The sequence below is a fragment of the Mustela lutreola genome, chromosome 2, assembly GCF_030435805.1.
Source record: "Mustela lutreola isolate mMusLut2 chromosome 2, mMusLut2.pri, whole genome shotgun sequence".
Classification (NCBI taxonomy): Eukaryota; Metazoa; Chordata; class Mammalia; order Carnivora; family Mustelidae; genus Mustela; species Mustela lutreola.
In genome coordinates, this window is record NC_081291.1 from 8526325 (window position 1) to 8544135 (window position 17811).

General features: G+C 47.3%; 1 protein-coding gene across 3 annotated transcripts; it reads right to left on the minus strand.

Moving 5' to 3' along the window:
* Positions 1 to 51: 51 nt before the first annotated feature.
* ECSIT (ECSIT signaling integrator) lies at positions 52 to 17770 on the minus strand. 3 transcript variants are annotated; one of them, XM_059160062.1, is made up of 8 exons: positions 17643 to 17770; positions 17293 to 17433; positions 5371 to 5797; positions 5016 to 5239; positions 1506 to 1563; positions 1240 to 1388; positions 939 to 1044; positions 52 to 392 (listed from the first exon to the last, which is right to left on the minus strand). In XM_059160062.1, exons 2-8 carry the CDS (start codon positions 17431 to 17433, stop codon positions 142 to 144), a joined length of 1356 nt encoding a protein of 451 aa, XP_059016045.1. In that variant the 5' UTR covers positions 17643 to 17770; the 3' UTR covers positions 52 to 141. The 3 variants fall into 3 exon arrangements, with proteins under 3 accessions (XP_059016045.1, XP_059016046.1, XP_059016048.1); XM_059160063.1 differs by having other exon boundaries at positions 17639 to 17689; XM_059160065.1 differs by lacking the exon at positions 17643 to 17770 and adding an exon at positions 9463 to 9581 and having other exon boundaries at positions 17293 to 17430.
* Positions 17771 to 17811: the final 41 nt, after the last annotated feature.

The following is a 17811-nucleotide window of genomic DNA, read 5'->3' on the forward strand; positions in this document are numbered from 1 at the left end:
AAGCATTACAAGGACAGAGACGCCACGCTGCCAGAGAAAACTGAGGACAGCCCCAGGACGGAAAACTTTTATTTGCTGTACACTCAAAAGGCATCTCACGCTGTCACACCAGTCCACAGCTTGTTCGGTGACTGCTCAAGTTCAGCTCTGGCCCTGATGCTGTCGCTGCTGATCGTCTTCCTCTTCTTCCTGTACCTCTGGTGGGGGCGGGGACGGCTCCTCCAGCCCTGAGGAGGGCGCCAGGAGCTCCCCGGTGGACCCTGCCAGGCGGAAGACCACGGGGATCTGGGCCAGGGCTGGGTTGGTCTCCTGCAAGCCCTGGATCCACTTGGCCAGTGTAGCTTGATCGTGGGCACCCGCCATGCATATGGCGAAGACAGGGCCTTCCTCCACTGTTGGGGGAAACAGGTGCTTAGAGTTTGTGCAGTGGGGATTGGAGGAACACCCCGCCCCCCCCCATGCCTGCACCCCTTCCAGGCCACAGGTGGGATGTTTCTTGTGCATCCAAGCCTTTGCACAAGATATCCCCTCTGCCTAGACTGCTAATCCCATGCTTCACCTGAGTGATGCCTTTCTTCAACATTCCACCAAGAAGTCCTCCCCACAGCCTACCCGATGCTGGCTGGTGTGCTCCTCCCTTGAGACCTCCAGAATGTAACTTAATGTTCCTGTTCCCCACACTGTCCAGAGCTGCTCAAGGGAGAGACCTGGCCTGTCCTGGTCACACTCAAGTAGCCAGCACAGAGATGCTCCATGACCAAGGGCTGACAGGCCTGGAGCCCCTGGGGAGCACACGTGTGTGTGTGTGTGTGTGTGTACTTGGACGTCTACTGGGTCTGCATGTGGTAACTGGGCCAGGTCTTAGCCTGGATGCTACCCTTGTACCCTAGAGGCCTCATCATATCCGGTGCAGGGAACCCTGCCCACCCCAGTTTTACCTTTATCGATGTCAAACTCGTAGTCATCCCAGCCGCTCCTCCCGTAGTCCAGGTGCAGCTGCATCGGGTAGTAGAGATTCCACTCCTCTGGAATTTCTTCTACTTCCTACCCCAGGGAGGCGGGTATAGTAGGGTCAGAGGCCCAGGATCTTGCAGGCAGTGGCAGCCTACCTCCCCAAACCAGGAGCCATCCCTTCCTCTTCCACCTGCCCCTCTGAGACTTCACAGGAGCCCCTGAGTGGTGCCAACGCTGCCTTCCTCAAATATACCCATACCCGCCACTCATGCTTTGGGCCCTTACCCTCTCCTCAGGGGGCAGCAAGTCAGCTCTGAGGATGTGATAATAGACACATTTGTTTCGGAGCCACAGGGAAAAGGGGCCCTCGACGAAGACCGGCCGCGCTGGGTTGTGGTGGGCCAAGGCAGCCTGCTGATCAGGAGTCTGGATTCCTGGTGTGGAGACACACAGAGCCAGGGGGCCCTGGCTGATGGGCTCTGCCCAGAGGCCCCAGGGAGCCCACCCAGCAAGTCCGATGAGAATCCAGCCACCCCATGCCAGAGCCTTACCTACAATGTGGGGCTCGGCGGGATCTGCTGCACCTGTGGTGTCTGTGGAAGAAGGCATCTGCAAGGAGGAGTAGGGGTAGAAGCTTGTGGCCCCCAGCCTCTCTAGAAGAGCTGGGGAGAAAAATGGGGGAAGGGGATCCCAGCGAATTCAGGCCTTCTTTTGGCCTCCTACCCATCACTGAAGCCCATCCCTTCCTCACTTCTATCCAATGTGGCACGAGCCTAGAATCTTAGAGCCTGCCTACCTGTGTTAAAATCCGGGATCTGCCATACAGGCTGTGTGACTGTGGTCAAGTCGATATAATGGTGTGCCTCAGTTTCTCCAAAAAATGGAGGCATAAAGCACTTAATTCAGGCAGTTCTAAAATGCCAAGAACAATGCCTGCCACATAGTAAATGCTCCGGCTTGTGAAGTTTTAAAAGGAGAAATAATTTCACATGCACAGTATATTCCCAAGGAGACACAAGAAGCAAATCAGTGTTCGCTTCTGTGGAGAACAGGGAGGAAAGGAAATCCCTTTTATATATTTCTGACTTTACATAACTGCGGTGATTCAAAAACCAAAACAAATGAAATCTTTTTTCTAAAGATTTTATTTATTTGAAATGAGAGGGAGAGAAGGAGCTGGGGGAGCACCAGGCAGAGGGAGAGGGAGAAGCAGGCTCTCCACTGAGCAGGGAGCCTGATGTGGGACTCAATTCCAAGACCCTGAGATCATGACCTGAGCCGAAGGCAGATGCTTAACCAACTCAGCCACCCAGGTGCCCCCCAAATTAAAAAAAAAAAAAAAAGCACATTTGGGGCACCTAGGTGGCTCAGTCGGTTAAGCATTTGCCTTTGGCTCAAGTCATGATCCCAGGGTCCTGGGGTCAAGTCCCACATGGGGCTCCTTGCTCAGCGGGGAGCCTGGTTCTCCCTCTGCCTGCTGCTCCCCCTGCCTGTGCTCTCTATCCATCTCTCTCTCTCTGACAAATAAATAAATAAAATCTTTTTAAAAAAATGCATATATTCTTTGATTGAAACATCTTAGAGGGGACAACTATCATGCATCCTTCCATGTGAAGAAGAACCAAGATGAATCAATGGGAGACACAGACAGGCTCCCGGCCATATTCTTAAGTGAAAACAGCAAAAGACCAGGTGCAGAACATGTATAAAATGCTGTGCCACTGGAGTAACATTATAAAGCATAAGTTCTTTGGAAGCAGAAAAAAGTATACGCTTAACTGAGGCACTGAGGCGCCCCAAAACTGATTTTTCATTTTAAATTTCACATTATGGAGGTTCCCCCCCAACATTTGATTGTATATTTTTCTCTTCTCTTTTTCTTACACTAAAAATCTTGGTTCCTATTAATAGTAGTACATTTACTTATCCATCAAACTACAGAAATAGTTTTGATATTACTGCTCACCGTAGTGCTATGGGATGAAGCTTAGGATTTCTCTCCGGGTATGTTTGTTCTTTGAACAGAAACCACTAAGGAGGGGCTATTGGACAGCTGACTCGAGAGAACTTTCTATCTCATTGATTATCCTATCATTTAGATATTTGGCCAGATCCACTTGCTTCTGTTTGTTTTCAATTTTAGTGGAGCTCCCCTCCTGCCTTTTAAAAAAAAATACATGTAAACATTTGCACAGTTTAAAAGTCAATCCGTAGTACACAGATGTCTCTCTTCCTCTCCTGTTCTCTCTACCCCGTCTCCTCTGCCTGCCCAGAGATGATAATTTCTATGCACTTCAGATTTATCTTTGTATTATTTATTTTTGTGAAAATAGGAAAATAGGGATATGCCTTTTGACTTCCCCTCCCTTCTCACACTGAAGGGAACTTACTATACCACTGAACATACTTCAACTTTTCACTTGCCTTTTTTTTTAACCAGTCTAACAGAAGTGTTAGACTCTTATGTAGATAATGCCCTCCTGATGGGACCCTTGGATTGTTCCCATTCTAAATCTAAGTGGTGCTGGTGATCATTTCACCAGGTTCTCAATCTTTCTGTATGTACTTTTCACAATGAGGGGAAACATACATACAAAGGCTATATCTGCTTGCCAGTGCATAGGAGCTCTTTGGAAGGAGACACAGGGGTGGTCACCCCTGGGGAAGGAGCCTGGGGACTGAAGGTCTAGGCTAGGAGACAACTCTTCATTGTGTGTTCTTGAGGACTGTTTGGCTTCTAAAGCTTTACTTTTCAAAATGAAGAAGTGAGTTAATGTGCTCCAGGCCAAGTCTCTGTCCTTTCTCACCTGGACACCCCATTACCCCCTGTCCCTACCACTCAGTCCTCTGCCTGCCCCCATCCAACACTATCCATGGGGCCACCAGAGGGTGCTTTTGAAACAGAAACTCCTTCCAGAAACATGACTACCCCCCACATCCTTCCTGTTCTTAAAATTTCCTGGGGGCTCCCTCCCCACCAACAGGTTCAAATCACACTCTAGCCTGGTGCCTCCGTGCCCCTTCTCCCCCAGCCCAACTGCCTGCACTGGCCAGAAGCAGCCCTTTCTGCATCTCCCAGCTGCCCTCTGAACCCCAGCCTGCGCTACTTCCACTGCCTAGAATGCTCTCCTCACCTCTCCTGTCCTGCCCAAGTGCAAGTGCAGCTCACCTCACCTCTTCTGGGAAGCTCTCCTTTCACCTTGCCCCTTCTGTGCTCCCGCAGCCCCCAGTGCTTCTCCATCTCAGAACCAGCAGCTCTGAGAGAAACTGTGATCAGCCTCCAGGACCACAGGCTTCTCCATGTGGTCTGGCATGAGTGGGGTCCCTAGGACCCTGTGCGGTGTGTGTGTGTCTGCATGTGTGTGTCCTAGTTTCTTGAGTCATTCAACAAATAACCGCTGAGCTCAGTTTTGGGCCAGACCCTGTACTGAACCTTGAGAGACACAGGGGAAACTTGAGTCACTGTGAATGAGAAACCAAGCCAGGTACCCAGTGCCTCAGCCAGGGTGGTCGGAAAGGGGATCCTGAGGAAGGATAGGAAGACGTAGCTGAGATCGTAAGAACATGAAGTCCCAGGGAGGAGTGGTCCTGGCAGAGGAAGCAGTGAGCGCAAAGGCCTGAGAAGTAAATTGGCATAGAATGCTTGGGAACTGGGGCACCTGGGTGGCTTAGTCGGATGAGCATCCAACTCTTGATTTTGGATCAGGTCATGATCTCAGGGTCCTGGGATGGAGCCCCGCATCAGGCTCCAAGCTCAGTGTGGAATCTGCTTGGGATTCTTCCTCTCCTTCTGCCCCTCCCCCACTCCCTCAAATAAATAAATAAAATCTTAAAAAAAAAAAAAAGGCAGGCTCAAGGGCCAGAAAGGAAGATAGATGCCTAGAATACAGAGTGTGGCGAGAGGAGTAGGTGCAGAGGTCAGAGGTCAGAGGTCAAGCTGCAGGGAGGAGTGAGGGCCATGGGAATCTCGTCAGGGCTCAGCCTGTCTCCGCACCATCGCTCAGGGTGAGTGAGGGGGCCAGGCTGCGGTTGCAGCTGAGGGCACAGCCAGGGGTGGATACCTGATAAATGGTGACGGTGGCGTTGAGGTTGGGCTCCATGTGCCGCAGGCCCAACTTGGCCAGGTCCACCGGGTCCTGGGGCAGGTCCCGGGGCACAGGGAAGGGGTTGATATTCTTGAAGCGGGAGAACCACAGCTTCATGCGCACAAACTTGAGCATGGGGTAACTTTTACGTCCAAATATCTGAAGCAATAGGAACTCGGTCTCCTTGTTGGGCATCACGCCTGCGTCGGGGAGGAGACAGGGAGTCAGGCAGGCCGACAGGGAAGGGGAGACAGACATGAGAAACAGAGAGGGGCGGAGGACCAGGGACAAGGCAGACCCCCAACTCCCGACCTGAGCCTGCTGGCCTCACCGTGGTTTTCCATCTGTTCCAGGACGGCCACCCCACACTCCTGCTGCCGGGGGTAGTGGATGAACATCTTCTGGAAGATGCTGCGAGGCCGGAAGACCTCCTTGGGAAAGACGTCGAGCAGCAGGTTGTAGACAGCCAGGTCCCGCTCGACGCCGAACTCCCGCATCTTGCGCAGGGCCAGGTAGATGAAGTCCACGTGACCCCGCTTGTGCACATTATGCTGCCCGAAGTTCTGCACGGCGCGCACGAAGTCTGCCTTGTCGCGCGTCCCTTCCGGTGCCCGCTGGAACAGCTCCTCGTGGAAGGCCAGGGCCTTCGTGGGTTCCTTCTGGGGCTCCGGTGGGGGCGGGGCCAGCCACGAGTCGGAGCTACCGGCTGCGGTGGCGGCAGCGCTGCAGTGCAGGCCTCGTGGGGCCTGGAGAGGCACCTGGGGACAGAGAACAGTGGCCGGAATCTGGCACCTCCCAGGTCCCCCCCCCCCACCCCAAGAGGTTGCCAGGCTGGCTCTTTCCTGGGAATGGTGCCAGTGGGCATCCCGAAGGGTCCCCAAGGAAGTGTGGTGCTGTGGGGACTAGACCAAGATCAGACACCCTTACAAAGTGTGAGAAAACAACAGGGAAACCCACACGGCAAACACAGCCTCTGATGCAGGGATCCTGCCTCGGGTTTGTAACTCCCACAGCTATCGACAAGACCTGGGCCAGATGACGTTTGTAGGTCTGCTGTAGCGGTGGGAATAGCCACAATGTACGTCTGCAAGGAAATGGTTAAGCACATGGCCATGAACGTGGACAGGGGGCACCTGTGTCTCTGAGAGCCACCCAGGAGGGTCCTGAGTGACCCAGAAGGAGCTCTCAGGTATAATATGAAACAAAAACAAGCAGCGTGTGGAACAAAGTGCCCAGAGAGCTGCGGGGGGGGGGGGGGGAGCTCACCAAATTATATATAATAGATCCTCATTATTTGTGGTCTCCCTGGTTGCAAATTTGCCTACTTGCTAAAATTGATTTGTAATCCCCAAGTCAATACTCTTAACACTTTCCTGGTCATTCACAGACACATGCAGTGTGGTGAAAAACTGGAGTCGCCCAAGCCTAGTCATTTCCAGCTGAGATAGAGCACAGGGACACTCGGCCCTCCGGTTTCAGCTGGCACGCTGTCAATGTGTGTCCTCTTAGAGATTTTTATAGTGCACATTTTCCACATCTTTCTGTGGGTGACTTTTGCTATGGAAAATGGCCCCCAAGCACAGTGCTGAAGGGCTGCCTCGTGGTCCTCCCTGCAAGAAGGCTCCGCAGTTGTTTACAGAGAAAATAGCATGTGGTCAAGAAGCTTCCTTCAGGTGTGACTTACAATGCTGGGGGCTGGGAGTTCAATGTCCATGAATCCACAGTTTATATCCAACAAGATGTCTTTAAACAGAAACACACACACAAACACAAACCAGAAACACACACAGAGATGCACACATACAACAAGGTATGTATTGATGGGTTGATGACAATGTGAGCAGAGGCTCCGTATTTCCCTGGAAGCAACAGTTTGATATTCACTAATTCCGTGCAGGTGGCCACTACGCAAAATGTAACTATTGTGGGTAAGAGAATGATGGTATGCATATACATTATTTGCTCCTGTAGAGTATGCCTGGGAGGAAATACATTGAATGGGTAACACCTCTAGCCTCTAGACAGGGGAGCTAAGTGGCGGCCAAGCAAAGGAGGGACAGACCCTTGGAGGTGTAGCCCCAGAACTGCTGGGACTGCCTGCTTTAATTAACTGTGTTGTCTATTCAAAAGATACATTTCAGGGTGCCTGGGTGGCTCAGCTGGTTAAGCAACTGCCTTCAGCTCAGGTCATGACCCTGGAGTCACAGGATCGAGTCCCGCATCGGGCTCCCAACTCTATGGGAAGTTTGCTTCTCCCTCTGACCTTCTCTTCGCTCATGCTCTCTCTCGCTGTCTCTCTCTCAAATAAATAAAAATATATATTAAAAAAAGATACAATTCAACAACTGAGTTTGAAAAAGAAAAATGTAGATTTTGGAGTCAGGAGGAGTCTTGGGTTGACTGTCCTCTGCTAGGTGACACCCACATCCCACTTTGCTGCTCAGGCCTCAGTTTCCCTGCCTGTTACAATGGTGTTTCCCTTGGGCCAAGCAGACCTTATTCCCCAGAGTGGGTAGTGGAGGCTTCTGGGGGCAAATCTGAGGGGCACCTATGGCCAGCTGCCTGCTTTTGTCCATAAAGTCTTACTCGAATCCAGCCAGACACATTCGTGACATTGAATCTGGGGCTGTATCTGTGCTCCATTGGCAGAGGCAAGTAGTTGTGATAGGGATTGTGTGGCTTGCAAAGCCAAAAATATTTACTCTCTCTTTAGGAAAATGTTTGCTAACCCCTGTATGGATAGTATGCTACCAAATTTCTTATTTTAAGTGAAACCAAATGTTTAAATTAGAATGATTATACACATGGCATCTTTAAAACTACATAGCGAGGGGCACCTGGCCAGCTCAGTTGGTAGAGTATGCAACTCTTGATCTCAGGGTCGTGAGTTCAAGCCCCATATTGGGCATGGAGCCCACAACAAAAAATTTCTTTTCTTTTCTTTTTTTTTTTTTTTGGCAAAAAAGAGCTAATAGTTAATGATTATTCTTCCAGGCATTCTTCTTGAGCACCTTCTGAGTGTGAAGCTCATTTAATCTTTCCATCTGCCCATTGAGAAAGTGCTCTTAGTGTACCCATTTCACAGAGGAGGAAACTGAGGCCTGGAGAGGTACAATGGGATGTCTGGCATCCCAGAGCTGCTAAGTGACAGAGCTGAGATCAGAGTCCCCGTCCTTGGTCCCTCTGCTATGCTGCCCCAACAGCCATCCCAGTGTCCTACTTACATAAGGTGATGTTAAAAAAAAAAGTCCATTTAAAGCAAAATTGTAGGGGGCGCCTGGGTGGCTCAGTGGTTTGGGCTGCTGCCTTCGGCTCGGGTCATGATCTCAGGGTCCTGGGATCGAGCCCCGCATCGGGCTCCCTGCTCCACAGGAAGCCTGCTTCCCTCTCTCTCTCTCTCTCTCTCTCTGCCTGCCTCTCTGCCTACTTGTGATCTCTGTCTGTCAAATAAATAAATAAAATCTTTAAAAAAAAAAAAAAAAGCGAAATTGTAGGCAACTCATTCTGCGGGTGGTATGTGCATGGGTCAAAAATCAGAAAGGTGGCTCTAGAATGCCCCAAAGAAGGGGAGACAAGAGATTGTATAAACAAAAAACATAGCACAGGGCTTGGCACAGAGGAATTGCTAAATAAGGGAGACCCAGACATAGCCCGGAGACACTGGGGGTTCAGTTCCAGAGCCCATAATGAAGCAAATGTCACAGTCAAGTGAGCCAAATGACCGTTTTGGCTTCCCAATGCATGGGACAGTTCGGTTTACACTACACTGTAGTTAATAAAGTGAGCAGTAACGTTAAGTCTTAAAAAAAGGACAAACCTCAATTAAAAACTACTTTCTTGCTTTTAAAAAACGCTAACCAGCCTATCTGAGATTTCAGCAGGTCATAACTGCTGCTCACGGATCACCATAACATGCACGGGAATAATGAATAAGTTTGAAATATTGCAAGAATTACCAAAATGTGACACAGAGGCACGAAATGAGCGAATGCGGTTGGGAAAGGGCACCAAGAGACGTGCTCGATGGAAGGCTGCCACAAACCTTCAACTTGTAAAAACCAAAAATGAAGAAACCCTTGCATTATCTGTGAAGCATAATAAAACGATGTCTGCCTGATTATTATTATCAAACTGCCACCATCACTGTTACGGCTGTCTATGCCCATCGATCAGCTTGGGCCGTCTGGTCACTCTGGGAAGGGAAGGAAGTTCAATGTTCTGCCCGTATTTTTACAAATGGATGCAGGAGTCACTCGCAGTCACCACTCAAATCTATTTAGCTCCTGTATCCTCATTTCCAAATTCAACCTCTCTACCCACATGGGCAGCAGCACTTCTTAAAATGAATAAGGCGCATCCAGTTGGCCTTCAGAGCAGAGAGGTCAGCTGCTGTGAGCAGATGACTTGCTCGGGTGCTGGTTACCTGGGGGAAGGGGGCTCCCATGACGGTGGCCCCGCAGATGCCTCTCCAGCCCCGAGAGATGCCCCGGGCCAGCAGGAGGGCTTGGGCCCAGCTCATGCTGCTGCTTGTCAGACAACCACCTGGATGAAAAAGAAAAGACAGCATCAGCCTGGCACCCTTACCTGCTAGAGGAGATGAGACCCCGCCTGCGCAGAGACCACGTTCCAGAAGGCACAGCTAACTCACAAGTCCCCCTGGTCTCCGCATCCAGAAGATGGACTTAAAATGGGTGTTACAGCCAAGGGTCCCTACTTTGTTGGGCTAATCCCTCCACTATCTGGAGGTATTTGCTCCTGCCATGGTCCCCCTCCCCACTAGATCTTTTTTTTGTTTTAAGATTTATTTATGGGGCACCTAAGTGGCTCAGTCAGTTAAGCATCTTGCCTTGGGCTCAGGTCATGATCTCAGGGCCAGGTCCCACGCTGGGCTCACTGCTCAGTGGGGAGCCTACTTCTCCCTCTGCCCCTTCCCCTGCTCGGCTCTCTCTTTCTCTTAAATAAAAAATACGAGAGAGGGAGAGAGAGCACACGTGCGAGAGAGTGTGCACACATGCACGTGAGGGGGGCAGGGCAGAGGGAATCTTAAGTAGGTTCCAAGTCCAGTGTGGAGCCCAAGGCAGGAACTGATTTCATGAATCCTGCGATCATGACCTGAGTCGAAAAAAAATATAAATAGATAAAAATAAAAAATTAAAAATTAGATTTAGACGAAAACAAGTAGAGATGCCTAGCCCCAAGAGTAGATTAGCCAACTGAGCCACCCAGATGCCTCTGAATCTTTTTATTTTCTTTTTTAAGATTTTATTTATTGAGAGAGAGTGAGAGCATGAAAGGGGAGAGGTAAGAGGGAGAAACAGACTCCCCACCAAGCTGGGAGCCTGATGCAGGACCCGATCCCCGGACTCCAGAATCATGACCTGAGCTGAAGGCAGTTGCTTAACCAACTGAGCCACCCAGGAGCCCTCTTTTTTTTTTTTTTTTTAAACAGTTTTATTTACATATCCTATAGTTCACCCTTTTCAAGGGTAAAATCCAATGGTTTTTTAATATATTCAGAGTCGTGCAACCGTCACTGTAATCTAATTTTAAAACATTCTCCTCACCCCAAGAAGAAAACCTACACCCATTAGCAGTCCCTGTCATTTTCCCCCAGGCAACCACTAATCCACTGTCTCTATAATTTGCCTACTCTGGGTAGTTCATAAAAACAGGGCCATACAACACATGCTCTTGTGGGACAAGCTCCTTTCACTTAGCAAGTGTTTCAGGCTTATTCACTTTGTAGCACGGATCAGACTTCATCTGTGTTAATTGGCCAAAAAATCCCATTATACGGATATGACCAAGTTTTATTTATCCATTCATCAATTGATAGACATTTGGGGTTTCCACTTTCCGACTATTATGACCAAAGCTGCCATGAACACTTGTGTGGGAGTTTCCTTTGAACAGGTGCTTAAATGCCTCTTATATAGAGAGAAGTCAAATTATTGAGACATATGGTAATGCTGTCTCAAACATTTTGAGGAACTGCCAAACTGTTTTTTGTTTTGTTTTTTTTTTAAAGTAGCCTCCATGCCCAAAGTGAGGCTTGAACTCACAACCCCCAGATCAAGAGTTGCACACTCTACCAACTGACACAGCCAGACGCGCCCTGCCAAACTGTTCTCTCAGTTGGCCACACCACTTTACATTCTTAACAGCAGAGTATAAAGGTTCCAATTTCTCCATATCCTTGCCAATTCTTATGGTCTTTGCAATTAGATACACAGTGGATGTGATTGTCTCATGGTTGGATTTAAACTTCCCTAAAAACTGATGCTGAGTATCTTCTCACGTCTTTATTGGCCACTGTGTATCTTTTTTGGCAAAATGTATATTTAGATCCTTTGGGCATTAAAAAAAATTGGGCTCCTTAGCTTTTTATCACTGAGTTGTAAGTGTTCTCTATATATTCAGGATACTAACCCTTGTGAATTACAAATACTTTCTCCTATTCCTTGGGTCGTCTTTTCACTTTCTTAATGTTACTGTTTGCGGCATGAGTCTTACTCTGATGACATGCAATTTATGTTTTTTCTATCTAGGAGGTTGATGCTCTACCTAAAAAAACACTGCCAAGGCCAAGGTCATAAAGACTTATTCTTGGGTTGAGGTGACTGGATGGTGCAGTTCATTAGGCATCTGACTCTTGGTTTTAGCTCAGGTCATGATCTCAGGGTTGTTGAGACTGAGCCCCCGCATTGGGCTCTATGTCCGGTGTGGAGTCTGTTTGGGACTCCTCTCCCTCTCTCTCTCAAATAATATAAATCTTAAAAAAAAAAGAAAAAGAAAAAGAAAAGAAAGAGATATTTATTCCTATTTCCTTTTAAGAGTTTAATAGCTTTAGCTCTTACATTCAGTGCTATGATCCACCTTGAATGGTGTAAGAAAGGGATTCATTTCAAATGGATGTCTAGTTGTTCTAGTACTATTCGTTGAAGAGACCATTCTTGACCCATCTGACCTGACATTCTTTTGTTCTTTTTTAAGATTTTCTTTATTTATTTGAGAGACAGAGAGAGAGAATGAGAGAGATTAAGCAAGAGTGGGGAAGGTCAGAAGAAGAAGCAGACCCCCTGCTGAGTAGGGAGCCTGATGCAAGACTTGATCCTGGGACTCCAGAATCATGACCTGAGCCAAAGGCAGTCACTCAACCAACTGAACCACCCAGGAGCCCTTGGCATTCTTTTTTATAATTAAGTTTTAAAATTTTAATTTCAGTACAGTTAACATGGTTATATTAGTTTCAGCTGTATAATAATGTGATTCAACAATTCTATATATTACTCAGTGCTCACCATGATAAGAGTACTCTTTTGTATTGACATGCTTGCTGAAAATCAACTGACCATAAATGTAAGAATTTAATTCTAGGCTCCCAGTTCCACTGATCTATATGTTGAATCTTATGCCAGTTCCACACTGTTTTTTGTTTTACTTTGTTTTTAAAGATTTTATTATCTGTCAGAGAAGAGAGAGAGAGAATAAGGAGGGAGTGCAGCAGGCAAAGGGAGAAGCAGACTCCCCTCTGACCAAGGAGCCCAATGCAGGACTCGATCCCAGGACCCCTGGAATCATGACCTTAGCTAAAGGCAGATGCTTAACCGACTGAGCCATCCATGCATCCCAGCACCACACTGTTTTGATTATTATAGTTTTGTGGATTCTGATAGGGTTTGTATTGAGTCTACAGATCAATTTAGGGCATATTGGTATCTTAATAATATTTAGTCTTCTGATCTATGAACATGGGATACCTCTCCATTTATTTAGATCATCTTTAATTTCTCTCAACAATGTTTTATAGTTTTCAGTATATGAGTCTTTTAGTTATTTTGTCAAATTTATTCACATTTCATTCTTTTTTTAAAGGATTTATTTTTAAGTAATCGCTACACCCAACATGGGACTTGAATTCGCAACCCTGAAATCAAGAGTCATCTGCTGTACCAACTGGGCCAGCCAGGTACCCCTACTTATGTTTCATTCTTTAGGAAGCTATTACATATGGAATTATTTTCTTAATTTCATTTCCATTTTGTTCAGGGCCAGGTATAGGAACACAATTTATTTTTATATATTTGGATTTATATCCTGCAACCTTGCTGAACTCACTTCTTAGTTCCAATAGCTTTTTATTACATTCTTTAGGATTTTCTACATATAAGATCACATCACCTGCAAATATAGTTTTACCTCTTCCTTTCCAAACTGGATGTCTTTTATTTATTTTTCTTTACCAAGTGCCCTTGCTGGAACCTCTAGTGCAATGTTGAATAGAAATGACAAGAGTTAATATCCTTTTCTTGTTCTTGATCTTAGGGGAAAGGCATCCAGTCTTTCATCCTTAAGTAAGATGTGAGCTGTCGGTTTTTCATAAATGGGCTTTATAAGGTTAAAGAAATTCCCTTCCAGGGGCGCCTGGGTGGCTCAGTTGGTTGAGCATCTGACTCTTGATTTCAGCTCAAGTTATAATCTCAGGGTTGTGGGACTGAGACCCACATCAGGCTCCATGCTCAGCATGGGGTCTGCTTGTCCCTCTGCCTCATGCTCTCTCTCTGGAATAAAAAAATAAAAATCTTAAAAAAAAAAAAATTCCCTTCTATACCCAGATGTTGAATGTTCTCACCAGAAACAGTATTAGATTTTGTTAAGTACTTTTTGTTCCAAGTACTGAAACAATCATGTAACTTTTATCTTTTATTCTCTTTATATGGTATATAACATTAACTGGTTTTCAGATTTCACAGTAATCTAGCATTTCTGGTTCAAATTCCACTTGGTCATGGTATATAATCCTTTTTATATGTTGCGGACATTTGGTTTGCTAGTTATTTTGTTGAGGATTTTTACATCCACACTCATAAGAGGTAAAGGTCTGTAGTTTTGAGTGGCTGTGTGATTTGGTATCAGGGTCATACTGACCTCATAAAATGAGCTGGGAAGTGTCTGGATTATTATTATCATTTAAACTTTCCCTAGCATCTCCCATCTTGTCCCAAAGACTCTCTCCAGCTTCTGCTCCACATCTCTGTTCCCTTTACAGCAAAGCTTCTCCCAGCAGATATGTATACACGAGGCTGCCTCACTCTCTCCGGCTTGGCTGCTGCCCCAGCCACTCCACTGGCACCATTTGTAAAGGCCCCTTTTGCATTTAACACTTATCAAAGCCAATGATTATTTCTCAGACCTCATTTTGCTCAGTTTCTCAGAAGCGTGCAGTATGGGTGAGGCCTTCCTCCCACCTTCTTGGCATTCTATATTTTCTTCCTAGAACCCAGGCTGCTTCTCAGCCAGTCAGCAAGACCCACTTCCTTCTTTGAAGTCTGCAATGTCTGCAAACTTGAATGGGCAGATAAATCACCCAGGATCTTGTTAAAATCCAGATTTTGGGGGCATCTGGGTGGCTCCGTTGCTCAAGCACCTGCTTTTGGGGGTCCTGGGATCAAACCCTGAGATGGGAGGGTCCTTGCTAAGTGGGGTGCCTGCTTCTCCCTCTCCCTCTGCTATTTCCCCACTGCTTGCGCTTTCTCTCACTTTCTCTCCTGCTGTCAAATAAACAAATAAAATCTTTTTAAAAGAATGTAGACTTTGGTCCAGCAAGTCTGAGGTAGAGCTAAAGACCCTGTACATCCAACAAGTTTCCAAATGATACTAATACTGCTGGTCTGGGGACCACACTTCAAGTAATAAAGCTGCAAAGTGTCCCACATTCTGGATATGTCTGCCTGCTACCCTGAGGTGTCTTTCAACTTGTTCCTCTATTCTCCATACTACTGTAGGCAGAACTAATGGTTCTCAAACTTTGTTCATATTAGATTCATCTAGGGAGATTTAAAAAATCCCCATGTCCAGGCCATATCCTGGATATAATAAATCCGAGTATCTAAATCTAGGACCTCAGCATCAGCATTTTAAAACACTCCAGGGGCGCCTGGGTGGCTCAGTGGGTTAAAGCCTCTGCCTTCGGCTCAGGTCATGATCCCGGGGTCCTGGGATCGAGTCCCACATCCGGTTCTCTGCTCAGTGAGGAGCCTGCTTCCCCCCACCCCTGCCTGCCTCTCTGCCTACTTGTGATCTCTGTGTCAAATAAATAAATAAATAAATAAAATCTTTTAATAAATAAATAAAGCACTCCAGCAGCACCTGTGTGGCTCAGTCAGTTAATCATCCCCCTTTGGCTCACGTCATGATCTCAGGGTCCTGGGATCAAGCCTCATGTAGGGCTCCCTGCTGAGCAGGGAGTCTGCTACTCCTTTCCCCTCTGCAATAAATAATCTTAAAAAAACAAACAAAATTAAAAAATAAAAACAGAAAACCAAGACACTCCATTGACTCCAAAATGAAGCCAAAATTAAGACCATACTTGAATCTTTGCTACTCAAAGTGTGTTCCAGGTACCAGCTATATTAACACTATCACTTAGAAGAGCAGAATCTCAGCCCTAACCCAGACCTTCTGAATCAGCATCCACATTTTAAGAAGAGTCCAGGTTTCTCAAATGTGTGTTAAAGTCTCAGAAATGATCTATGTGCTGACAGATTCCAAATGGTTATTTTTTTTAAAGATTTTATTTATTTATTTGAGAGAGTGAGAGTGAGCAAGAGAGAGCATGAGCCGGAGGGGAGGTGGAGGGAGAGGGAGAAGCAGACTCCCTGTTGAGCTGGAAAGCCCAATGTGGAGCTGGATCCCACAACCCTGGGACCATGACCTGAGCTGAAGGCAGACACTTAACTGACTGAGCCAGCCAGGCACCCTGGATTCCAAATAGTTATTGCTAGTCCTGAGATCCAACCTCCATACCTAACTGCCACTTTGACATATACCTAGCCATCTCACACTTAATTTGCTCCACAATGATATCCCTGCTTAAACTTGTTCCTCCACATTCTAGCCAATGACACCATTATTCCTAGTCATTCGGTCCACAAACCTAGGAGTCATTTCTGAGGCCACTATGTCCCTCATTCACCCATTCAATCCAATGAGTAGTCCTGATGAGTACTTCCAAATCCATTCCAAATACATCCCTATCTCTCCATCTGCCAGCCACCGACCCAATCCATGATCTCTCTCTCTCTCTTTTTTTAAAGATTTTATTTATTTATTTGACAGACAGAGATCACAAGCAGGCAGAAAGGTAAGCAGAGAGGGAGAAGCAGGCTCCCTACTGAGCAGAGAACCTGACTCGGGGCTCGATCCCAGGACCCTGAGATCATGACCTGAGCCAAAGGCAGAGGCTTTAACCCACTGAGCCACCCAGGCGCCCCCCATGATCTCTTTAATATCTACCCAGCCTTCCACCAGTCAATTTTCCCTGACACGGCCAGAGGGAGATTTTTAGAATGTAAACGAAATTCAGTATTCTCTACCTAAAATTGCTAGTTTTATATCACACTTAAAATACTCAGACACGATCTACCCCTCCAAACTCAACTCTTTAAAAAATAAAATTTCATTTATTTATTTGAGAGAGAGAGAGACAGCACAAGCAGGGGGAAGGGAAGGGGCAGAGGGAGAAGCATACTCCCCCAGGACCCCAGGATTATGACCTGACCAAGGGCAGACACTTGGACTGAGCCATCCAGGGGCCCTTAGGTACACTGTTTCTTTTTTTTTTTTTTTTTTTTTTTTTTTAAAGATTTTATTTATTCATTCGACAGAGAGAGAGATCACAAGCAGGCAGAGAGAGAGAGAGAGGAGGAAGCAGGCTCCCCGCTGAGCAGAGAGCCCGATGTGGGACTCGATCCCAGGACCCTGAGATCATGACCTGAGCCGAAGGCAGCGGCTCAACCCACTGAGCCACCCAGGCGCCCAGGTACACTGTTTCTTAAACAAGCTAAGTTTATTCTAGTCTCAGAGCCTTTGCACTTGCTTTTCCCTCTTTTTGGAAATTTCTAACCCCAGATCAGTCCATAGCTGTTTTCGGTCATTCAGGTTCATATTTAAATGAGAGGCTTTCCCTGACCACAGCCCCACTCTCAATCTAAAGCCCCCATCACCCTGACGAGTGCATTATTAGCAATTATTAACATCTGAAATCACCTGTTCCCTTTATTTCTGACTTAAGGTCTGGCTCCCCCAGCCGACCGGAGATTTTGTTTTCCTCATTGCTGTGTTTCCAGCAGCTGGACAGTGCCTGGAATGTGGTAGGTGCCTAACAAGTATCAGTGTAATGGCGGAGAACAGCTAAATTTCTACAAAACGTCTATGATCTATAAGTCCGAACCCCGTGGCGGGGTGTACCTACAGCAGCTCTGAGGCTGGCTGTCAGGATTCTGGGTTCCTTGGGAGAAACGGACTGACGCGGGTTCGAATTCCGGCCTAGCTCCCAACTTGCGGTGTGACTTCGGGACAGGGCCTTATCCTCTCTGGGCTTCAATTGTCTCATCTGCAAAATAGGAGATTAGGGACGGGGGAGGGGAGTACACGGAGAGCGGCCTTTCCCAGCACGTCCCCGCCCGCATCTCAAAAGGTCATGGTGCCCTGGCCCAGCAGCTGGGTCGCTCTGGGCCGCCCTCCTGCCCTGCCGGCCTAGAACCGACCGCCCAGGACCCAGCAGTTCGCGGTCGCCTCCCCACGGGCCACCTACATACTCACGCAGCAAGCCGCGGGCTCCGGACCCACTTGGTCTGGACTCTGGGCGCCGCCATTTTACCCAGATTGCTTCCAGGTCACGAACCACCAGGGAGACAGCAAATCGAGAACGCCGATTTAGAAAGGTCCCGTCCCAAATGGAGGAGCACCAATAGAAAGGAAGAAAGACCTT